We start from the raw sequence: 25,412 nt of genomic DNA on the forward strand, positions 1-25,412 counted from the left end.
TGAAAGTTACTTAAATTTGAATGCAGAGAACACTTTATTAACTGATTACAGTTTTGATGACCAATCTTAAACCATAATTAATATGGGAAACATAGTGGGGGACATTAAGGCTGAGCCATATATATATAGACAAATCTGGATACTGATAATCTGTACATTTAACCTCTGCTTTTTCTTTATACATCTTTTATTCAGTGTCTGAAATTAATCAAAGAAAACAACGAAAAAACTGGCCACTAATTTAAGATCTTAGTCTGGAATGAAATTTTTGCATGGGTTTTTGAATGCAATATAGATCTCAGGGCATTTCAAACAAACAGATTTGCAAACATGCTCCAAATCAAGCATTCAAGTATACTTGGAGTTTGTCATTACAGTTTTGTGCAAGTGATTTTATTTTCCAACAACCAGTAGTAGTTCTCTCCTTTAGAAGTTTACGCTCTACTTAAGAGGGTATTAAAATCAACTAATAAGTTGGGAAATCAATATAAATTAAGTGCCTGTGGTGTGCATCAGCTTCCTGCTCTAAGCAACCTTTATCTGTAAGTGGACATAATTGTCAGTTTCACAGAATTACACTGACTTATCAACAAAACCCAGAAATTTATCTACTATTCTTGCACTGTGAACAGTAGTCCTACATGATGTGATACCATTTTTCACCTGTACAGCTCCCTTTTGTAAAGTTGGGCAACACATGAAAGAAAGACAAACTGTTTGTGTTCTGAAACGACGTTTCAGTTCTTTTGTTCCAGTCACTGAAGGAAGAGGCAGAGGCAAGTTTGAATTACCCCAGAAAACTGAATAATTGGTTTTATTTGGTGTCTTCAAGATGCTTCACCTTCTGTGGGAGACGTAGGTGATGTAGGAGAAACCATTTCAGGTTTTCGTGAAATTCTGTCCAGTTCTGCCTGAACATCTGTTAAAACTGGCTTCTGACCTACAAAAGAAATGCACATCACTCAGTGATGTTAATGAAGCCATTTTGGGAAAGACTTTGTATTTTCAGTTCTCAAGAAGCATCTGCAAATCTGCAAATCTGTTATTGCTTCAGGCAAATCCTAGAAACTTTACTCTGTAACCTAAAGCATGCAGTAAATGCCTAAGGCCAAAAATCAGCAGCAAAGGAACAGAAGAAATAGAGTCACATCATCTATTTCAGATTTTTCAAAGTAACTTCCATAACTGTATATAAAGCTATGGGCATATGAAGAGTTAATGTAAAGTCTAGAAAATACACTGCTCTGTATTCTGTAAATTGTGAATACTTCTGAATGATTTGCTGTATCAGCTGTATTTTGAAGTAATTCTGAATAGAAATCAGGAGTTTTGCCACAGGCCAGAGTGTGTTCCACAAACTTGGTCAGCTGAAGTTGACACTGCTGCTCGAGGTGCATGCACACCTGCAGGTGGCAAATCCCTCACTCTCCTCACCTGCTTACCTCCCCCATAACTTGGGATAGCACAAACATTTATACACTCACAATTAAACTTGACCCTAGCTTGCAATACACCTTTTTTTCCTCCTCCCCCAAGTCACTCATAACTCTTATTCCCCAGCCTTCCATGCATCTAGCTTTAAAGGAATCACTGTCAGACATTCCAGATGAATACTAAACATGCTGTTGGAAGAAAATACTAAATTGATTGACTGCTGAAGTCACTCAGTCAAAACCTTCATCAAATCAGAGCTATAGCACTGGCAAAAGGAAGTTTAAAAAGTATTAAGAAGTTAAAAAGTATTGAAGTCATTTTAACATCAATGATAAAAATACACATCACTTTGAAATGAAGTCCCAATGTATCTGAATAATATTAAGATTATTTATGGCATAAGCTGCTCACACAGCTACAAGAGAAGGTTTTCTTTGATCCTCTGAGCCTTAAGAAGGGCAGGCAATACTGAATCACTGTGACAATAAGAAGCCATATCCAACAAAACATGCAGTTACAAGTAGTAGTGTTCATACTTCTGACAGACTACACTGAATGATGCGCAGCTCAGTCTGAATTGTAAGCTGATCTTTTTAGCATACCTGACTTTTTTGCTGATGGTGGTAGATTGCTGCCAGTACCTCCTGTGCTGCCACCTCCGGGACTGCCACCAACACCACCAGGGCCACCAGGGGAACCAGTTTTCTTACTCAACAGACTATTGAAGAAGTTTGCCAGGACTCCCTCACTGGTAGCTCCTGCTGCAAGGAGGCAGGAGTGAGTGGTAGGAAAGACAAAAAACATCCAAACATTGTCCAGATAAATAGCAATTCAATATTTTGGTTATGCTAAATAAGCATATTAAAGAAAGGTACTTCCCCAAATTAATTCTTGTTCCCGAAAAGAAAAAGGTACCTTTCATGTTGGGATCAATTTTTTTGGATCCAGCAGGGATAGGTGTAACACTGGCAACATTGGATGTTACAGATCTATTTGGTGTCCTAGGAGATCCTCCAGGAACTCTCGGTGAGGCATCCTGTGCAAAGAAAGAGGAGAAAATTAAAAAGTCTTCCAGAGAATCAAATCATGCACTGTAATTGCATGTGAAACTAAGCACCTGCTTCTCAGTTCTACTTCTTTTTTAATGTCGTTCCCCTCACAACTGAAATGAGGCAAGATTAAATTTTACGTGGTTTTTTTTTTTTTCCTCCACACTTATGACATTACAAATATTAACTTCAGTGCAACTGAAGCACTGCTGAAGCTTCCCTCCAGGCACCTCAATGAGAAAAATGAAGCTGTTATTTTATAGTTCCTCTGATCACAGTGAAAACTCCACCGATGAGATTGCAGAGGACCTAAAATCAGCTTCTTGGGAAGATAACACCACGTGCCACCAATTACATGGAAAGGACTAAAGGCAGTCCAAGGAAAAAAGTGAACAAGAAAGCTCCAAACAAAATAACCCCCCCAAAACATTACTCGGTTCTTCAACGATAACAGATGTTTTTGTAAAATTGCAGTTCATCTAAAAAAAGTTGAAGTAATCTCTAAAAATTTACATGCTCTCTATTAAACTTCTTACTTTCTAGTTATTTTGAATTTAGACATCATAACCCTCACTTAACCATATATATATTTTTCCCCCAGAGTTTCAATATTCCTAGAATGACAGTGCCAAATTTTGGATATAAAACTCACCAAAGCAATTCAGCTGACATACAGTTTGCTCCCTGGCACACTCTTGGGATGGAAAGGGTAGGCAAGTAACTGCTTAGATGCACTCTAACATTTGAAAAGTAAAGCCACAGCATTTAGCCCTTGCTGCCAATACAAGTTGTCATGCCTAGCTGAGAAGAAGTGTCATCATTTTAGAGCAGTGTAAGAAATAGGCTTTAAACACTACATAGTTTACACAAATAAATTGATCAAAGCTATTTGAACGCGCAGTTAAGAGACAAACAGCCCTCAAATACAGGTGATGGTATTGGAAGTACTTTGTTACTACTAACCACTGGCCTTCCTGCAGCAGTAGGAGGCTGTTTCGCCAATTGAGACTGCAAGAAAGAAAAACAAACAACCAATAAACCCATGTATTATTAGATATTACAAAACTTTTTTTCTTTTCCTGAAGAATCTTGTTAGATGAAACATCAGCTGTTTGTTTTATGAACAGAACATTACCTGCTGCTTCATGAGAAACACTTGGTCATCTTCTGCAACAATTTCTTTCTCATGAACAAACTGCAACACAAAAGAAAAAAAACAAAACACTAATACCAGGATCTGCAAGAATACAACATAAAGCATAGGATACACAGTATCTGTTCACAGATGCACGCTCTGAGGCATGTTGTTATCTTATCCGGGCCTGAGCTTGGCATTACTTTCAGTGACTTTTGCACTAGCATGAAGTGGCATAAGAAATAGAAACATCTTAGATCCAGGTCTACACAGCAAGTCACCAAAGACAGGCTTTGCCAAAGCAAGCAAGGCAAATACCAAAATCTATAATCTACAGCATATAATCATGCAAAAAGTTTGCCAGTTACATTTCCCTTGGATTCTTGGTACTCAACACATTGCTGTATGTCTTGGTTTCTCCCCCAAAGCTTATAGAAGGACACAGCATTAAGTTTTCTCAGCTTAATCAACACTTGGAAAACGATCACTCCCAAGCTCTTTAACTTTACTAGAAAGAAAGCAAGTATTTCTGTGACTCAATAACATCTACATATACATGGGGTCCTCTTTGCTGGCATTTTGTTCAATCCCTCCATGTTTTCCATACAGTTCAGCCTTTATTCTTAAATGGTATGAGAGAGGAAATACACCAAAAAGTTCTGAACGTACTGTGTAAGCTGGAGAAGAGCTATACAAAACACCAAGAAAACACTGAGAACAAAATGAAAAGACAAAATAAGCAAAAATAAGTTTATCGTATTCTTGGAAGCAAAGCTCTGAAAGCTAACAGGGAGATAGGCTGCCAAAAGCACTAGCAAAATATATTCCATTTTTAAAACCTCTCATTTTACCTTTCTGACCGGCGGTTTTCTTATGGTGTCTTCAAAACTGTCTTCTGCTTTTAGTGTTTGAAAGTTCTCATGCAAGATGCCAATCTTCTTGTCATTATCCCAACCTGCAGGACTAGAAGGAAGGATCATTTGGCTTCAAATTCCATCATTACTTCAGGTTATTCTTGAACGCAGTTCTCATCTACATGGAACTGAAAGCCCAGAAAGTTGTCATTTCCTTTCTTCTGTGCAAGGGGGTTATTGACCAGTACAGGTAACTACAGACAGGGACTGGTTCACCATAACAGAAAGGAAATGCCTCTTGGTTTATCATTTCTCTTTGAGGAAGTATTTGTTGTCTCAGCCAACTTCCCTCTCCAAATCCCCCAGCTCAGCAGACTGTTACACTCATCTTTCAAAAACACAGGACAAAAAAGGCTCTGCAGTCCTGTACAAATGTATGTTGTAGTCATATACACACAACAGTGCAGGTAACTTACATAAATACTGCATCTTTTTCCACAACAACAGCTGGAACGTTGAAAGGAAACCCGTACAACTTCTGGACTATATATTTATAGACTAAATCAATGTTTTTGTTCTCCTTTACCGAGGTGTAAATAAGCGCGGCCCCATCTGAGTACACTTGTTAAAGAAAACTCCATTTTAGAGGTTAGTAAGAAATAGGAAAATGGCTCATTTCTGTTGTTCTAAAGGCTATCTCCTCTGAAACATTTAAGAGGAATACAAAAATCAAATGGGTCAAGCAACTTCCAATGCTATTTTTTGAAATAAGCTATTGAAGAATTTAAGTCTCTCTTCCTGCATATATTTTAGGGCAACTCATCCATTGGTTTTTGAGTAAAGGCTCTTCTCACTTTCAAAGCCCACACTACCAATAGCTTCACTATGTTGTCTTTTATTATTATTATTATTATATTTTTTGCTTTCAGCAAGTGAAGACTTTCATGCCATATCCTTATCTCATCATTCTCCCATCCTGCAGGACTACACAGAGATGTGACACAGATACTACAGCATTAACATCAATAGATCCAAGAATACAAAAGGTCTTTCACTTTCCCAGCTGGGTTTTTAAATTTGGGACCAAGCTCTTATATTACAGAGCGATCTCCTTTGAAAGGAAGGTAAATGAGTTGTGCTCTACGTTGGTACTAAAATGAGTGATTATTATTCTCATACGGTTCAGTATCAAAGGAAGATTATTTACACACAGGATTAATAAAAGCAACAAGGGAAGTTTCAAGTAGTTGTCACTTTGATATTATACCAGTGCCCCAAACCCTAACCAGTTTCTACATAGATGAAATTCAAATTCTGAAAGAGGTAAGTAATCTAACAAGATTTGATTCCCATTCAGTGACGTTCAGAATGCAGTACTGAGCTGCATATGGCAATTGCATGGACTAATTCCTACTAATGTTTCATATTCCTTTTCTTCATCTACAGAACTTACTGCAATTATCTGCAACTCCATTTTGAAAAACTAGATCCAAAGGAGGTGCCATCACAGTACTTCAGTAGGATCTCAGGGTTTTGAACTACCTTTCCATCTGTTAATTTTTGTCTCTCCAGTAGTATTTAGACCCCCACTTCCTACAGCACACATTATGATGACACAATGAAGGCACATTATTGGCATCTAAAATCTAGATCTGAGCACACCTAGCTACCTAAATAGCATTTTATACATAGCATAGTGACAATTTATATATGTTGTGCCTACTAATAGGAAAGCCAGGGGATCTTTCCCACATCAATTTTTATTTCCTTTCTTCCCTCATCGCCTTACCTATGGGATTACTGAACCCTGAAGACACCACATATTCAGTCAAAGAGATATGGACATCTGAAATGATTTCATGCTAAAATGAATTATCTTCTTTTTATTTTAGGGAGCTTGTTGGTTAAGATTTGCTGATTTAGGAACTGATTCTTCAGTATGGAAATGGCAAGGAAAGAAATTCAAAGTAAGGGAACGTGCCAGACTCTTGCATATCTGTAATGAATTAATTCCATTCCTTTCAATCAATTCAATTAAAAAAATTATTCAACAGAATGAGGAAATATTTAACCCAGCATTGTATGTAGGGAATAACCAAAGCAGACGCCCAGCAACAAAGAAGGAGTTGTGCACAGTTTTGGTAAAGATGCAAATATTCTTTTAAGCTGGTCACAATTAATGCAAAGCTTTGAGTCCTTATTGTCTTTATGAAGTGTTCAAGGATACACTGTAAGCAAAACCGTCTGATATGTGACTGAATGAAGTCGAAGTGTTCATCTCTGTAGTCATGCTCTTTTTCCAGAACACCGATGGCATCGCACTGTTAAAATAAGCACAGAATTAATTAACAGCCAGCTGTTGAAATAGCAGTGCTGCTGCACCTCCTTCACAACTCTGAGCCATGGGGGGCAAAGGAAAAAAACAGAAACCTCCTGAGATTGTTTTGAAACACAATTTTTTTATATATATTTTTTTAAATCTGCATCTTAGCATGCATATGGTAGCATGGGCTGCCTTAAATTGGGAGTTTAAGTGTTTGCCATTTTCCATTCTCTTCCCAACTGCAACCACGTTATGCAATAAATCAACATCTCTATTGAACACCAATCCATTGAATACAAGCATTTTCTGCACAGTGCTTTTTACAATGCTGTGCTATCACAAGGCATAGTATTTTCGGCTGGCTACTTGCTCACCCTTTGCAAAGGTAAGCCAAAACAAGAAGCGTGGAGATGAGAAGAAAAAAAATAGTGGTTGTGGTGAGAGAAGAATAATGGAGACCCAGGAGGTGAAAACAAACAAACAAACAAACAACAAAATACAGGTGCTTTTCACAGCCTTCTCTAGAAGTAACAGCATATGCATCAAAAGGTTTTTCTTTCTCTTTGGGCCAGCAGAGGCTGCAGATGCAGTATGTTTAATGCCAATGAGAACTGAAAAGCCACGGGGGAATAAAACAAAACGTGAGAACTTCACTACTTTCTCTCTAGACTAAAAGTGTGAGGCATTTAATAGAAATCAAATCAGGTCACAGAAACACCCTAAGAACTGAGCAATGTTAGCAGAGCAGCACTCTACTAGCTAGCACCCTGAAACTTTTTCCTCCACATTAAAAAAAAAAAAAAAAAAGCAGAAGTATTTAAAAATCCAAACCATCGTTTACAGAATAAAGAATGGCTGTGTAAATTAAAGGGAGTTCTAGTTGCTTACTGACTAGCTCACTTCTGAGAGCAAAACCAGGTCTGAGGTATTTCTCAATTCCCTGAAAACTGGTAATACCACAGGAAATACTGCATCCAAATTAACATGCAAATAGGGCTTCCAGAAGATTCCCAACCTTCAACATAAAACCTATTTGTAAGAATTCTTATCCAACGTATTCAGAATGAATTTAGAACCAAGAGTTTCCCACCCCAAATCCACAATTTAAAGCACCCCCTTAATAAAACATACAAAAAACCTAAAATGTGAAACAAACCTTTGTACAAACTACTACTACTGGAATGCCTAAGTTACATGTTAGTGTATCTGCACCCAGGGGTAAAATCACACTGTCATCTTTGTCTTCCTGTAATGAAGTGTTTCTTCTCTGTGGAGAAGCTGGAAAATCCTCGCCTGGTTCTACATATTCCTGGAAGTCTCTTACCACTGAAAATAAAAAAAAAGTTACATGAAAAAATCATCTACTTTAGTATTTCAACATTGATTTCCATTGCCATTGATCTCTAGTACTGCTGACAGTACAGTGCTTCTGTAGGTTGAAAGAATTGAACATGCAGTAAGTGCCACTCATTTATTTGGCTAGGCAGAAGAACATGGCCAGTTTCAAGTGTCCATGAGGACAGCATTAACCCATTTTGACTTTTAGCACTGTGGAAGAACCACTGGGCAGTTGCTATTAGCTATCATTGCTTGACAAATCTACTACGGAACCAAGGTCCCCTGCATTGTTCTTGGTGAAATTAGCAAAAATCTGTTAGCATAAACAGCAGCAAGCCTTGTACAGATGATTTAGTTGGTTTGACCTAAAAGTCCCTCATCCACAGTTTTCTGTACCATGAATCTATACTAGTAATAAACAAACAAAAAAATTAGTCAATAACTAGATTATTAAGTAGCAGCATGTTAAACATTTGGCATGGCTTTACAACAGATCAGATACTACTTTAGAGTTTAGCAAGGAAGGCAAGTCAGAATCCAACAAGAATTAGAAGGAAAAAAAAAGAGAGGCAAGGTTATAAGTGTAACTCCTGTCAGTTCTGATGCAAATGCCCAAGCTCTAATTACAAGGTCATTTAATGTGCATCCTACCAGGGATGCAGCATCAGGCATCAGACGTTTGTACCTTTCGCGTCAAGTGTCTGATTTCACCCAGCAGAAAAAGGATTCTATCCCAAACCACTTCCATTACTTTTCCACGGGTAGCACTGCCTGAATCAGCCAAAAATCCAGGCAGCAAGATGATTTAGCAGAATCACAGATGAATCACACACACCAGCACTCCAGTACTTTCTCACTGCTTTGTCCTGATTTGCCTTCATCCATCCCTACCTTTTCTAAACCGACTGAAGGCCTGAGTTCCTACCTAGAAAAGCATTGGGTGAATTAACAGAACACGGAGTTATCCAGCATCCAGGATAAAAATGCATTGGGCTGAAGTTATTCAGCTCTTCTACCCGAAATTCAGAACAAAAAGAAGCATATGTACAGATCATCATCTCTACTTCAGCAGTTGATTGAGGCTCTCATTAAAGCAACGCTGCCCCTTCAGTCTGGTCTGAGAGCCTCCCAGACTGATTATGTTTTTAATCCAGAGCTCTCACCAGGATATGCCAGCAACTCAAGGGAAGAAAAAAGATTAATGCACCATATCAACTCAGAGACCTTGGAATACTTTTTTCTGGATTTTGTAAAATTTTCTATTCTGTTCAGTCAGTCGGTAAAGAAGCAAAGCTACCATCTGCACAGTTTTGATAGCAAAGATATTGCATCCCTACTTTCATCCAGTAAAACCATATCCTGAAACAGCTGGTAATTTTAATACACAGCCTTCCCACCAACAAAACAAAACGACCAACGCTCAAACACACTCTTCTCCCTCTCTTAATTTTTCACACTAAGAATTTAAGATGACTCCCAGGAATGACACTCCCTTAGAATAATCTTCTTTTAAAAGAAAAGTAAGCTGTTGCCTTACTGCCCATTTAATCACAGCACAGCTACAACTTGGATGTCAAAAAAAAAAAAGCAAAAAAAAAAAAGCTATCCAACAGGTGCTTAAGGACATAATTATTCTAGAGACAAATTTCAGACTTCAATAAATAGAGTTTTAACCACAGTATTTGATCACACACAGCCTTCCCAAATACTTGCTTCCTGTAGTAATTCAGAGAGGTGAAGGGGCAAGGTTCATGATTTAGTACCACAAGTGAAATACGGTGGCTGCCCAAAACTAGTAGGTGCTATGACACTAGCAAGCTCAGTCAGATCAAGGAGTTCTGCAATAACCTTGTGTTCTGCATATTTAAGTTAAAAAGACACGAAAGTGATAGAGCATATTGATGCCAAAAGAACCAAACAAACAGAAAAAACAACACAAAAAAACCCAAACCAAAGCATACATAGCTGCATTTGTGTCAAGAGTAACTCCTCAAGCATAAAGGGCCCAAGCATTACTGGGCATGAAATAATCCTGAATGCTTTCAACATTTACATTTTTGTTAAACAGAGAAAAGACCCAAAATTATCTGGCCTGGCTGATTACAGGAACAAGTAAAAGACTAATGCAGTATAAAAGATGAAAATCCACCTTTAAAATAATTAAATATAAAAACAGAAAGCCATTACATTTTTTTCATTTGATAAATCTTATCTTGTTTCTCCAGGAAATAAGACAATTCAACCTGGAACTCCTGATCTTAAGCCACTTTTACAATAGAGAAAAAGACTGCAAAGGAGAGATTAAGTTGTACAGAAAGCATTAAGCATACTGAAGTGGAATCCTAAATATCTACAGAATACTCACATTTTTGTTCCATTTCTTTCATTTCTTCAGGAGGAATTTTTAACTTGTCAATGTGTTCTCTTACAACACTTGCCCATTTTTGTAAAGAATCCATTGCAGTCCAAGGCCTGGACATGTCTACTACCAACATAACTAGAGTGTCCTTTAGTGAGTTTGACTCCATTGCAAATTTAAGGAGACCCTTGTGATACAGGTCACCATCCAAAATCCGTACATTGCATCTTGTTTGGTCTATAACAAAAGAAAAAACAAGATTGAGATTCACTTGCAACACTCCACTTCATAATAACTATTACATTTTCATTAGGTATGTAAAATACAAGTCAAGAAAATTAAAAAACATGTTTAAATCAGTCAGCTTAACACACACACACACACACACACACACACCAGCAACTGCAGCTTGTGGAGAGCCCTTGCCCCTCAGAGACACTGAAGTTTGAAGAATTCAGCTTAATGGCCATAACTGAAGATCTTGAACAGAGTACCTGAAGATGAAAACTCAGAGAAAAAAATCGAATATTTCCAATGTTAATCTTCACCATTTGAGAAGGAAAATGGTTCTCTTGGAAAAGCAACTTAAAGGGGGAGCTTTGAAGGGGAGATGGCTGTCAGCTGAGCAGACGGGCTGAAAAGGGATGGCTGAATTCATTCAATGTGATGTGCATGTATAACTGTATCTTGGCCATCAGAAAACTGAAGCAGAACTGCAAGTTTTTGTCATAAGCTTTAATGATTTAGATGGAGAGTGAACAGGCAAGAAAGTTATTCTTCAGATCTGCAGAAGGACAATCACAGTGCAGATAGGCCATGTACTGCTTCTTCCACCAAAACAGTGTACTCCTACCCTCAGAAACACTTAACTTCTGAAATAAATGAAGAGCTAGTGATTCAAAATCAGATAGCATGATATAATTACATTTTGCCTTCAGGTAAATTTTCATAGCTTGATACAGAAGCTCTGAGGAAAACATTCAGAATCAGTTCTTAACTTTGCGATGTAAAGTCATCTTTGAGACCAAAAGCCAAAGGTGGAAGTCAAGAAAGGAGGTGATTTCAGAAGGTAGAAGGAACTAACTTCTGTTTCTCCTTCAATCTGCATTTGTTTTCATAGCACGGAGAAGTCATTTTTACCCACAAGTACTTTTGTATTCTTATTCACACTCAGATGCTTCTAAGCACTGCCTGTAGATAATTCATTACACTTCATCAGCTAGTGGTGAGACCCCACCTGCAGTACTGTGTTCAACTCTGGACCTCAAAATAGGAAGCATCTGGATCAGATAGAGCATGTGCAGAGGAAGCCACAAGGCTGGAGCATCTCTCCTACGGAGAGAGGCTGAGAGAGCTGGGGTTGTTCAGCCTGAAGAAGAGAAGGCTGTAGGGAAACCTTACAGTGACATTCCAGTACCTAAAGGGTCCCTACAGGAAAGGCAGGGAGGGACTTTTTATACAGGCATGCAGTGACAGGACAGGGAGGAATGGCTTTAAAAAAAGGAGAGGTTTAGGTTACATGTTAGAAAGAAATTCCTCACTCAGAGCGTGATGAGGCAATGGAAGAGGTTGCCCAGAGAAGCTGGGGATGCCCCATCCCTGGAGGTGTTCAAGGCCAGGCTGGATGGGGCTTTGTGCAGACTGGTCTAGTGGGAGGCGTCCCTGATCATAGCAGGGGGGTTGGAACTCACTGGTATTTAAAGGTCCCTTCCAACCCAAACTATTCTATAATACAGTGCATAAACAGGCTACAGCCTCCTTCCCTCACCCTCTCCCCCTCAATTTAAGCATCAGGGTGGAATTCAGCATTCCACAGGTACAGATATCTGTAGTGTGAGTCTTATACACCTTTTCCTCTAGGTTTGACGAGCGCACTTTTGCCTACCATCCATTCAGAATGTTACAAAAGACTGCTTTTCTCCTGGCCTTTTCAGCCTTTTAACTGGCTCCTCTCCTCCTCATGCCTGGTCATTCATGATATACGTGAAGGAGATTAGAATGAGAAACCTCATCATAACAAATTGGCTGTGGACTGAACCGACCTTCTACTGAGAAAGAAAACCATCCCATTCTCATTCTAAACATCACAATACTGAACCACTACTTTGGTTTAAGATATTATAAGAAACTTACCATCTCGATCTTCATCATGCACGTTTAAATACAAATACTCCATGCCTCTTCCTTTTTTGTATTCCTCGATTCCTTGAATTTTTCCTATTAAGCTAGTTTTACCTGCTCCATCTTCACCTGGAGAGACAGAAATTAGATAACACTCAATCTTAAAACTCAGCTACATTTAAAAATCATTTGTGACAAGAAGGAAACGTTCTTTAACAAGACAACTGAGCTCATTAAATTTTCAAAATATAGAGGGCTTTGCCCAACTCATCCATCTGTTTAAAGTGCGTGCTTCATCTTCAAGTCTCATCTCTAATTAGTTATAAAGGCAGTTATGACAGTACCTATCCTTTTTGAATAAAGTTTTCATACGTATTTTACAACCTAACTTAACACTTGAAACAACTCCAGTCTTTCACTTGTAACCAAAGTCTTTCTGAAGTAGAGGTCCAAGTGAGAGTAAGTTCATCACACAATCAGAAGAATGCCACTGACAATTCTCCCCAGTCAAACAGGGCAGAACAGCAGGCTGAACAGGGCAAAACTATTTTCTTATAATTTTATGAGTTGATTTCTCTGAATCTTTTCTACAGTTCTGAAGAAGCTTTAAAGGAGGTGGAAAACAGAAAACTTTTGTTGTACATTCTGACACAGCCTACAGATCCATTGATCCCACTCTAATGCCCACTTATTCCCTCCCCTCCAAAGGGACCTCAGATTGCCAGTGAACCTTACACCATAAGTACACAACTGCTCAACTGCTGCCAAAGACTCATCCTGAAGATCTTCTTAGTACATGTCCTAGAGCTGGAAAACTTCAGGCACCATTTTTCAAGTCCGAAAGAGTAACCTAAGTACACCTGGATGTACATCAGGGGTTTTGCTTCTCTAATTTGATACAGTGATGAGCACATTTGACAGGCTGAGAGCTGGGGCTGTTCAGCCTGGAGAAGAGGAGATTTTAAAGTGACCTGAGAGCAACCTTTCAGTACCTAAAGAGGAGCTACAGGAAAGAAGGGGACAGACTCTTTAGATGGGTCTGTAATGATAGGGCAAGAGGAAATGGTTTCAAGCTTAAAGAGGGGAGATTTAGGTTAGATATAAGGAAAAAGTCTTTTACCATGAGGGCGGTGAGGCACAGGAACAGGCTGCCCAGTGATGTGGAGGATGCCCTGTCCCTGTTCACTTTCACGGTGAGGCTGGATCAACCCTGAGCAACCTGATCCAGCTGTGGTGTCCCTGTTCACTGCAGGGGAGTTGGGATTAGATGGTCTTTAAAGATCCCTTCCAACTCTAAGGATTCTGATTTCATGACAAGGGTTAGTGAAGACGGAGGTTAGTAACTTCGCAGAGCTCACTCACAGGTTACAAAATCAAAATTAATAACAGGTTCCTAGGTACCTTATCCACTTCATGCCAAAAAGAACATTTTTTTCAAGTCTCAACAATACAGTGAAAGTGTAAGCACTACATAAAAAAGAAAAAAGTGCAAGGGCAATAATTTTCATGAATTTTCCCTTTAGAGAAACTTGGTCATCATCCTCTAGATGAATATTACACCTAGATATAATAAGACCACAGAAACAGCCACAGAAGACAGCAGAAAAATCATACTGATAGACTGATGTTGAATTTTCCCAACACAGAATGCCCAAGGTTGCTGTAAGGAAATACTCAGTGTGGAGTTCAGCTTCAGATTTGACCAATAGTCTGGAAGCTACCAGAAAGCTGGGTTACTTAGAGTAAAAACTGAAAAGTAAAAACTGAAAAAAAAAATGAAATGATGTCAGCTAAACTTTAAATTTGTTTGGAAAATTAGTCTGCGAGGTCCTTAACTTTATTAAGTCTGGGCACACCTAAGAAAACACAATTACAGGTAATTTTAACTAAATGCTAGAAAGCACAGCAAGTTTCTATTCACACAAGCTTTTCCTCTTCTTGTATGAATATTCTCTTAAATAAGAGATTCTGCCTGAAAGGTGAACAATTGAAGCCTCTTCACCCCAGATGAACGACAGTTCTTCCCTTGCCTTCACCAAAGTACTCCAACTTCTTGAACTCGTCATCTACAAGTAACAGTGGAGATTCTATTGAGCTGCTGCACTGGCAAGGTACGCTGCAAGAAGGTGCTGTTACTATTGCTGAAGTTTTCTATAGGTTTTACCAGACTTAAATTAAAAAGAAAAGAAAAGAAAAGAAAAAAAAGAAAAAATCCCACAAAACAAGGTAGCTTTGGTTCCAAACGCTCAAAAGATAAAACAATCCTTATTCCTTTCAAAGAGGATTGCAGTTTGCCACTTCCCAGGTTGCTCACACTAGCTACCTCCAGCTAAGTTCTCTTACATTCTACCTTGTTTCACATAGGTGGTAACAAAGTTTACAACTTGTTTGCATTGGGAAAGCTTAGCACCTTCAGCAAAGTTCATCTGCCAGTTCGCAATAAAACTGCCTGCAACCTGACTAAGAAACACCTGTGGTCACGAGAAGTTCCAACATCGCAAAAGAAACCCTTAATTTCATTAATTAGTCAGGTAAATGAAGAGAATAGTGAGATGTGCAGCTGACACAAAGGAAGCCAAAGGATACATGAAGAAAAGTATTAGAAAGAACACTGGCAAGTGGCCCAAAACAAGCAACTCATGAACTAAGCAGCGTACAAACACAACTGCTCACAAGAGTGCAAGATGGCCACATTGCCAGATGTGCCCCAACCCACAGGTGATCCTGGGCTCCCAAAAGATTCATAAGCCAAATTAGAGTCAACGTCTGGAAAAAGCTGTCAGAAAGTAAACTGGGACATGGTGTATGACATCAGCACTTCTTCCTCCTTGCCCACACCATTCATTGGAAGTAAGAAAAGATTACCTTTAACAAGAGAGCAAAGTCTTGATGCTCCGTTCTGCCTCTATTTCTTAAGTAATAAGTATTCTTAAGTATGTTGGACATACCTTTTACAACTGTGATAGCTGCAAATACATTTGATCCCTGCTATTCACCTATTTTTTTTCTAATCCTAAAGCCTTCAAATCTCCAAGAAGTCAACCAATTTTGAACATACCCAAGTTATGCTGGGAAATAGCAGCAGTATAGTTCTGCTTTCAATTACTTTTTAGCAAATTCTACCTGCATGCAATGCTAATGTCTAAGGCATCCCAAAACCCAAATCTTCTATTGTAATGCTTTTAGTATATACTGAAGCTTTCCTCCACCAGATGACAAGGAAATGGAAGTCTGTTGGTTATTTTAAGTTTGAGGGGTAACAGACAGCACCATAACACAATTAGTGCAGGTACTGCCAGGCACATACATCAAAGTGTGCATATACTCTTTATTCCTAAATAAGAACACATGGATACACACACATCTGTAGCATTTGACATTCTGAACCCTAGCATACTTCAGAATATTTTTTGTCACTGTCTCTGGGTAACCCTGAAGTACAGAAAACAGCAGTGGTACTTAGTTTCAAACAAAAGGGACAGGTCCTATCCCCAGGTCTTAAACTTTACTGCCTGTTCAAGTTACAAAATAAGGTGCTTCATTTTATCTGAAGCTCTACTGAAACACCATGCAAGACAGAGTACTATCATGCACCTCCAGGAGGAGTAATCATCATACCCCTCTTCCTTCCAAAATTTTGAGACAGAAAATCCTTTGGCGGCTTCTTTATTTCAAAAGATACGATAATCAAATTTCTATATGTAAGCTCACAGAGCAAAACATTCCTGACATGCAATTCTTGCTCTAGAGCTGCAAGGCAGAATAAAACTGAAGATGCACATGTAAGATTTTCATCCTGCTTTCATAAGTAACCAAAACCCCTCCTTTTCTAAGATAAATCTTGAAGAACTAGAACTCCCCACTACATCAAGCTGCACTTGTACATTAATCATACAGTGAGGAAACAGAAGCAATGCTTCCCAGCAAGCAGTGCTGCACACTAAAGCTGAATACAAACATGAGAGACAATAGATTTAATTTTTCCGGAAGCTGAGCTAGGAAGCAGTCACAGCAATCTGCTTACACAGTATTTCACCATCTTGTTAAGCAAAAGGAGAGCCTTGCATTCAGCTGAACAAAAGCCATCTCACTTCCATACCCATGCTGCTCCTTCACTCCCTGACAAGCCACTCAAGCACTCCTGGCCAGGAGCACCAAGGCAGCATGCTACAAAACCCTGCCCTGCTCCCTGCTGTTGGGTGCTGGCCAGCCCCAAAGCCAGAGGAAATTTAGGTTACAGAACTTCTGTTTCATTAAGCATTGATAATTATCAATATTTACTACTCACACTTCCACTTCTCTTCCAGTTTAGGAAACAAAAGCAGAAGCAGACTACCACTTGTCTTAGAACAAGGCAAACATCTATTAAATTCTTACTGCACATAGAACCATCCTGAGTATCATTCATTGTCACCACGACAGACATTAGTTTCCACTTATGTAAATCTTCTCCACTGTAAAATACCAAATGTGTTCACAATATGTGAAATCAACAAAGCAGAATGCAAAACGTTTCTTTTGTTGGTACCTCTTCTATGAGGGGCTCTGATTCTTTTCCCCAGCAATAGTTTGAAAAGCTCTGGACTTACTGAAAAGCTGTGCATGTAACCATAATGCCAAAGGTTCCTTGATGAAACTTGAAACTGAGTTATCAAGGGCAAAGCAGCTTTCCCAGAATCTCAGTGATCTCTATTCTATGCAGTGGGGAACCTCCCAGCCCTAATCCAGCAGAGTGGAGACACAACAGCCTTCACACTACAGATAAGGGCATGTGCACTATAGCAATTTTCCAGATAAAACATTTCTCTCAAGCACAGGCTAGTAGCTGCCTTTTCCTCATCCTCATATCAATCAGTGACAGAGATTTGCTTACACATACCATACTAATTGAAGAATGCCTTCTGTGGAGCAAGACCAAAATAATCAGGGTAAGCCAAGTTTAGTTTGCTTTCAGAGAATGGAGGAACAAAATTAATTATGCTGATGAGATTCTTCTCCACAATTCCTCAAAACAATGTGCAAGTTTGCAGTCAGTAGGTCGTATCAAGTCTTGGAATAACTCACCATCAAATTAGACTTCACTTGTTAGACAAAAAGCTTTGTTTTACCCCACTGAAAACATTTTTCTTCTCACTCATCATTTGCTTGGTTTTACAGTGGCACTAAAAAAATCAAACAGCTTTTCTGAGGGGCACAGAAACTGTACTTCTGCATAACAGCAGAATATAAAACAGAGCATAAACAACTGTTCCAGCATCCCTTTGTGAAGTCCTGCAACACGAGAATAGATGGGCTGACCATGGAAACAGGTAGAGCAGTAGCAGTATTACTTATTTCTGCAGTGAATATAAGCAACACATCTCTAAGGCAAGCACTAAGTCCCTGTACCACAGCAGTAAGCCATCTACTGCATTTTAACCTAGTAAACCTCTTTTGGTTCACTACCAAAAGAGAATAATCCTGCGCTACCATCAAAGGGATGCCTTTATTAGCATTCCTGTCACTAGCCTACCTGGAGAGTACAGAAACACAATTCCTTCCACATTATCACCTTCAAAGCTATTTCTGAGATAGATGCACACATCAGCAACACCACTGGCAAAGCGGAGACAAATTAAATAAATGCAGTTCAAGAATTCCACAGTTTGCCATGCTGTTACGATTAAATACGGCTTACTACACAACTTTCATTCAATTCTGGCCTCTTGGAAAACGAGTTAGAACAAGAACAACATTCCCAAAAGCACACCTTCATTCTGAAACAGTAACCTAGTTGTTTTGCTGCTACATTATCTAGGTAAACATCCCATCAAAACAACTGATACTTTTAGCACTGTAACTCTGTTGACTGAAAGAGAACATGGCTTGCATTTGGAAGGCTCTTACTGCACAGAATGTGAAAAAGTTCAGATTTGGATTTGAAGAGGAAGAAAAGAAATTATCTGGCAACTCTTGCAAGACTAGAGAATTACAAATCATTTAAGATGAACAAAGGATACAATCAACAAGCAACATTTCATCAGCTGAAATGATGAAATGATCATGGAAAAGCTGCCAGATATTGAATAGGAAAAAAAAAAAAAAAGCAAATGGACAATTAAAGTTGTGTTCAATGCTAAAAAATAAGTAAAAAGATCTCGTATTATTTTTTGTAGTCTCTGTACAAATCTGCTGTCTCAAAACGTAATGCTGGAGCTCGCTATAGTTCAAGGATCCACTAAAGGAAAGCAACAAGCTGAAACAACTCCTTGGGATATTCCCATTCCCTGCAGTAAGTCAACCCAAAACATGCACTCGCAGAAAAGCGCACCTGCAAATTAGCTGCATAGGCTGTGGGAACTTCTTCTCAGCACCCTGACAGCCAATAGGCAGGAGCAGAGCTCAAAGATTCAGACAGGTCTGGCCCTGCAAAGCGAGAAAATGTGCACACGAGGCAGCTGAGCGCTGACTGCCCACTCTGCTCAGAGCCTTTATTACAGAGCGGAGTAAAGCACAGAGAAAGCCAAAATACTAATGATTCAACAGCAGTGAAAGTGTGCAGCACAAGACATTTACAGTCAGGTTCACGTGTCACTGGATGGTTTGACATCCTGAGAACTGCAGGCAAAGAACTGTGCTATGCTTCAGAGATCAGAATGCACGAAATACAAAGCCTGCTAGAAAGCAGCTATTCAGTTGGTTTGCAAGCTAGGGAGCCTGTTCTCTCATGCATCATGGAATGACTTTGCACATTACTGCTTGAATACATGCTGCAATTTATTGAATAAATGATTAGTTCAGGCCTCTGAATTCAGGCCTTCACACATCCTGTGCTGCTATGGATTCCATCCATAACCCACAGTGGTGACATTTCATTGCTCCATCTATCCCACTTGCTGGTTCAGGTTTAATTATTGCAGGAAGGAAAGAACAAGAGGGCTCTCAGTAAGCATCAGCTTTATCATCACACTCAACAACAAGCACGAGTCTCTTCTGCTCAGCACCTTTACAGTACAAGAGAGCAGAAGTTTGGGGGGAAAAAAAGAATGAAAAATGCCAACAAGAGCTACATGCTTCCAGCTGTCTTCAAAATAGTACCTAGAATTGGCAGCAAGACAAGCCCAATACCTTAAGAAAACGGGGATGGCATGTTTTCTATTGCTATGATGTGCTAAATGAAGTGGCTAAGGCTGCTCTGACAGAACTGCTTAGGGATCAGAGCATATTTGCTGTACAGAATTGTTTAGGAAAGCTTGTATTTCTATCATTAGTTCATACAATCACAGAAGTATGCTTTTGTACTGCATGCAGTGCCAATCAAATTTTGAAGTCTTCACATTAAGACTGAAACAATTCTGGAGAAATGAAACTATAAATTAGTCTGGATTTTGTCAATTTTGAGTAAAGAATTACCAGCATTATATGCTAACCTTCATTTCACAAAACAGTGCATCATATTCCCAAACTGGCATCTGGTATCCCACTTTTCTTGAGTTATTTCTATGGTGTTTTGAAATGTGTTCTAGGTTCTTAAAAATGAGATGTTAACACAGTTAAAAATATATGCTGAAATAGCAGAATTAACATGCCAATATTATAACTGCTCTAGCACAAAGTACGTGAAAATGTACTTTACAACTCCTGCTTAAAAGCGTTCTAAGAGCAAAGAAATCGGAAATAGTCATGGCAAGAAGTGATCCTTATGAACAACAAAAAGCCAGTATAAAAACTACTTAAAGGAAGAAAGCTTAAAAACAGAGGAAACAAACAACAACAAAAAGGCATCAACTAAAAAGTAGAGCTGCATTTAGGAGGTGTTGAAGAACCACGTGGATGTGGCACTGAGGGACGTGGTCAGTGGGCATGGTGATGGTGGGAGTGGGTTGGTGGTTGGACTAGATGGTCTTAGTGGTCTTTTCCATCCTTAATGGTTCTATGATTTAGTCATCCTACAAGCTCTACATAAAGAAATAAACAGCATATCTCTATACAAGAGACTAAACTAACAGAATAAAGAGAATGAGTGTTTGAAACCATTCTACGATGCCCTCAAGCTCTGAAGGAAACACAGACTCACACTGCTGATCACTGAAGATTAGCAGTATCCCATACACCACACTGCAAAGAGAGAAAGACAGCGTAATCTTCTTGGCAAGGATCACTACTGGAAGGAAGAAACCTTCCAACTCCACCAAGAACAGCTATCCAATCTAATTTCAAAGGATCACATAAAATGCTCTCAATTACTACGCAATCTTTCTTTAACATCAGCAGAACCTCCAATCTCAAAAGCCTACTCAGTTACATCACGTAACAAGCAACAAATCAGAGGGCAAGAAGTTCTGTAACAGGTTCAGCAGGCAGCCCCATAATCCCCATACAGCATTCTCCTCGCTGGGAAGTTCTAAGGCACCACTCGGAGCAGGAAGGGTCGCAGCCACAGACAGCTCTAGGATGAGAGAAGACACACGGGAGAAAAGCCCTCAAGAAAGGGATGACCACGTGGCTACAAAGAGCCACAGCGCTCCCAGAGACCACGCGACTCCCCCGGGCTTCGGCCACGCTCCCACACGCCGACACGCAGCTCTCGCAGAGAGGAGGGCTGGCCGAGCGGGAAGCAGCAGCGAGCCCGCAGATCCACCCGCTCGCAGGCGTGCAGTTCCTCGCGGCGGTGCGCCCGGGAGGGCCGCGGTGCTCACCCAGCAGCAGGACGCTCTTCCCCGAGGGCAGCTTGGAGCGGGAGCGCGTGGACACCTCGCTGAGGATGCAGGACCTGCGGCGGAGAGAGGCGCGGCTGAGCCGGGGCTGCGGGACCGCCGCCCAGCGCCCCCCTTCTCTTCTCCTCGCTTCCCTTCCTTCCCGCCCGCAGCACGGCCCCCGCCTCCCCACCCTCGGGGCCGGCAGCCACCGCCCGGCCGGCCGTGTCGGCCCGCAGCCCGGCGGCGGGGCGGGGCGGGCGATTACCAGAGGTTCTGCCCGTCGTCCTCCTCGCCGCCCGCCCGCAGCTCAGCGCCGGCGTTGTTCGCGGCGCCGGATGCCGAGGAGGAACCGAAGGAACCGGCTCTCCCCACCGCCGCCATCTTCGCCGCCTCCTCCCTTCCCCGCCCCGCCGCCTCCCCGAAACGCGGAGCGGGCGGCGGCGCGGCGGCGGTTGACAGGAACCCGGATGTGGGGAGCCGGGGGCGGAGCGGAGGGAGGTGCGCCGCGCCCCGCTGAGGCCGAGCGGGCGTCCCCGAGCCGGGCGCCGGCGGGGAGCGGCCCGAGGGCCGAGAGGGGCGTGGGGAACGTGTCCTGCGGGCGCAGCTCTGCGGCTGGGAGAGGGCGCCGCGTTCCGCTGCCCGCCCGCTCTCACGGGGATCGGTGTTGCCGACTGGTAAACGCGCAACGGTGGTTGCGAATGTGCTAAAGCCTATTCAGCGTGATGGGAGTCCTCCTTCCCTCAGCCATTCCCACTTCGAGGCGGCTTTCCCTGTCTCCTTCTGCAGTCGTGGAGGGTTCAGCTGCGTGCCTTTGCACGAGATGGGAGAGGTGTGCAATCCGAACTCCCGGAGGACTCTCGTACCAACAGGTGGGCACCTGACGCCTCTGGTGATGCTGCGTATCCAATGCCTTCACCAGAAGCCGTCCCTCCCTCCTCTCCGTTTCGTCCCTCTCTCAGGCAGTGCGGAGAATCACAGAATCACAAGGAAGTGCTTGGTCATCGCGCTGTCCTAGCTTAGTCTGGGGGATAAAACAGCGAGGTTGAAGCCTGTATGTTAGAATTGAGCCTTCACCAGCTATGCAGTGTGCTGGCACGCACGTTGCTAACAGGCAAGGCTGCTGTACGGTGAGCATTACTCAGCTGTGCTTGTGATGGACAAGGAAGTTCAGAAAAGCCTGTAGTGAAGATGGAGCAACCATAGAAAAGAATGAAAATCTATAAAACGTTATTTCCTTTCCCCCTCTGTAAGGTAACCTTCTGTCTGGCAGACAGTCATGGGGATGTATGGGAACTCCTGTTCCATGCAGCCTATACCCGACGGGCACTGCAAACAGGGGCTGCTGGTAATGGAATGGCACCCAGCAAGTGTGCAGGCCTCCTTTCCTGCTGCCTTACCCAACCTGTAGTGATTTATTCAAGCACATTAAATAGAAGGGCTTTCCACACTGCGAAACTGTAAAATTAAACTTACACATTTCAAATGTGCTTTCTTAAAATATTGTGCTGTCAATATATCCACTACAAAACTACTGTATTGTTCTGGTACCTAGGCACCATTATGCTTGCAGGGGTAGATCTGTTGTATGAGGTGTACAACAGTAATGAAGAATTAGGTCCCTCAGTTATGATGACAAATAACTTCATCTGTGCTGTTGATTGTTAGCAACAATTCTAACTTGAAAAAGGGGTGTCCATGGTTTAAGGACCTCTCTGAGGTACCCTGAGGCAGCCAATCCTGGAGCAACCAGTCATGCTGGCAGCAGGCAAAGGCACTTCCTGGGTGCAGAGGTTGTTGACTGCAGGAGTGGAGTGTTGGCTTCCCCAGTGTTCTGAGCCTTCCCTGTCTCTGACAGGCCTGGATCATTCTGTATTCATCTGCAGGGCTCCTTGTTGGTTGTCAGTCTTCACCTAAAAATTTTTGTCTGAATCAACATTGCATGAAATTCAAGAAGTAATAGTCCAGCTTCTCTGCCTACATGTATTGTCAGTGGCCAAATACTGTAAAATTGGTTGCAAATCTAGAAGGCATTTTGTTCCTGTGGCCTATGGAAATGAATTATTATAGTTCAATTACATTTAAAAGATCCATTTTAGATTGTTGGAGAGATTTTACCTTTAAGGCAAAGCTGTTCTTCTCAGTATTGTTGACCTTGTTGCTGAAACCAAAATCAAAAAGGTCGCAGTGCTCTATACGTGCTGTGGTTCACTGTGCAGAAAGCATCTCTCTGAAGAGGCAGCAGTGGAAAAGCTGAGCAAGTAGAATTTCCGCAAGGTATTTTGTTGCCTTTGGCTACAGTTTATTAAAAGCTACAAAGCTATACTTTGAAAAGAAAGACAAGTGCGATTTGTCATTATTTGTTGATGTGAATTTGTACTCAGGTAATATTCAGAGAGCGCTCATGAAGACATTAATGATTTTTGAAAGTGATTTTTTTTGGTAGCTTTAGCTGCAGTCATCTGAAGTGAATCTTGAAAGTGAATCGCTGATTATTTGCTTGTTTACAATGCTCTGTTGTTCTTTCAGGAAACAAAAAATATTGTTTGACTGGGCTGAATAACTGACAGTAGTGTGAATTGTGAAGGGACGATGTCAACACAGATTGAATATTCAGGCTGGATGCTGACATTTCTTAAAGTATGCATAATAGTTGTGAAGAACAAGCACGTCTCCAGAGGCTTGCTGGGATGAATCCATAAGAACTGTTACACTATAACCAGGTAATGTCTTACCTATTCCTGTTTTTCTTTCGACCAAGTGCAGGTTGCATTATCCATTCTCTGATGTTTTTTGTTGGTTGTTGATAGCTGCTTCTGCAGAGATGTGCAGCAATGTGAGCACTGAATTCTGCATTTATTTACTACATATTCATTGCAAGTTTTTAAATATGTGCAGGGCTAAATGTAATTTTACAAAGCAGAGTATTGCGGTCTCCTACAAAGGAGACAAAGGAGTTTCCTTTCACAGAGACAGTTTTATTTCTTTAATCTAAAGTGGTTAGCATCCTGCAGCTAATATAGCAGAGCATCTTCAATATATGTTTAAGTACACCCCTAAATTTACTCTGAACCAATAGAATTTAAGGTGTGGTATACTTGTCTGATTGGCAAATCATAGAATGGCTTGGGTTGGAAGACACCTTTCAAGATCATTGAGCTCCAACCCCCTGCCATGGGCAGGGCTGCCACCCAACCAGATCAGGCTGCCCAGGGCCCCATCCAACCTGGTCTTGAGCACCTCCAGGGATGGGGGCACCACAGCTTCTCTGGAGTGCTGTGGCAGTGCCTCACTGCTCTCTGAATAAAGAATTTCTGCCAAACATCTAATCTAAATCTTCCCTCTTTTAGTTTAAAGCCATTCTCCCTTGTTCTATCACTAGCAGAACATGTGAAAAATCAGTCCCCCTTAAAAGCTCCCTTCAAGCACTGGAAGGACACAATGCTATCTCCCCAAGGCCTTCTCTTCTCCAGCCTGGACAAGCCCAGCTCCCTCAACCTTTCTTCATAGGAAAGGTACTCCAGACCTTAATATCCACTGTGTGTGTGCAGAAGGCTAGTGTGCAGGGTCTAAAGGAAAGGAGCTGGATGGCAGGTATGTCGCCCTCAGGGCATGCTCAGCTCTCTGAGGGACATGTGGTATGGTTTGAGCAGGATTGTTCCTTCAAGGAAAGAAATGTCTCAGTCATATTTTATTCTGGATAAAGACTATTGCACATAAATATATATAATTTCTCAGCCTAGTTTAGAGATGGTCAGCAGCAGCACTTCCTTCTGTATCACTCACAGTTCTGCTCTACCTTCAACTGGCCCTTTAGCCAGAGCAGCTGGGCGACTGCTTCTCAAGTAGGTGGTTTGCTTTATGCTGGCTGTTTGATTCTCAGGCAGCATGGCTGCAGGTGAGTTACCATAAAGCAAGGAAGTATATTTCTGAGTGATGTCATAGCTAGATTGTGCATGTTGTCTTTAGGTATCTCTGAAGACATTTGTATTTGCTCTATCTTGAGTGGGAATAAGGTAAGATACGTTCCATTTACTGCAGAGTAAGAATGTTCATAGAGACAGTAACCTCACAATAGCTAAAAGTGTAAACTGTACTCTGACTACCTTGCAATAATGAATTCA

The 25,412-nt window shown here is 41.1% G+C and overlaps 1 protein-coding gene across 2 annotated transcripts; it reads right to left on the reverse strand.

Moving 5' to 3' along the window:
- DYNC1LI1 (dynein cytoplasmic 1 light intermediate chain 1) lies at positions 1-21,774 on the reverse strand. Of its 2 annotated transcripts, none has more exons than XM_048950648.1 (13): positions 21,557-21,774; positions 21,292-21,365; positions 12,626-12,742; positions 10,499-10,729; positions 7,952-8,121; positions 6,700-6,793; positions 4,949-5,084; positions 4,470-4,581; positions 3,619-3,678; positions 3,447-3,491; positions 2,350-2,470; positions 2,037-2,192; positions 1-940 (listed from the first exon to the last, which is right to left on the reverse strand). In XM_048950648.1, exons 1-13 carry the CDS (start codon positions 21,670-21,672, stop codon positions 828-830), a joined length of 1,545 nt encoding a protein of 514 aa, XP_048806605.1. In that variant the 5' UTR covers positions 21,673-21,774; the 3' UTR covers positions 1-827. The 2 variants fall into 2 exon arrangements, with proteins under 2 accessions (XP_048806605.1, XP_048806604.1); XM_048950647.1 differs by having other exon boundaries at positions 2,037-2,195; positions 21,557-21,773.
- Between the last annotated feature and the right edge of the window lie 3,638 nt (positions 21,775-25,412).

Source organism: Lagopus muta, chromosome 7 (genome assembly GCF_023343835.1).
Source record: "Lagopus muta isolate bLagMut1 chromosome 7, bLagMut1 primary, whole genome shotgun sequence".
In the NCBI taxonomy this organism is placed as follows: domain Eukaryota; kingdom Metazoa; phylum Chordata; class Aves; order Galliformes; family Phasianidae; genus Lagopus; species Lagopus muta.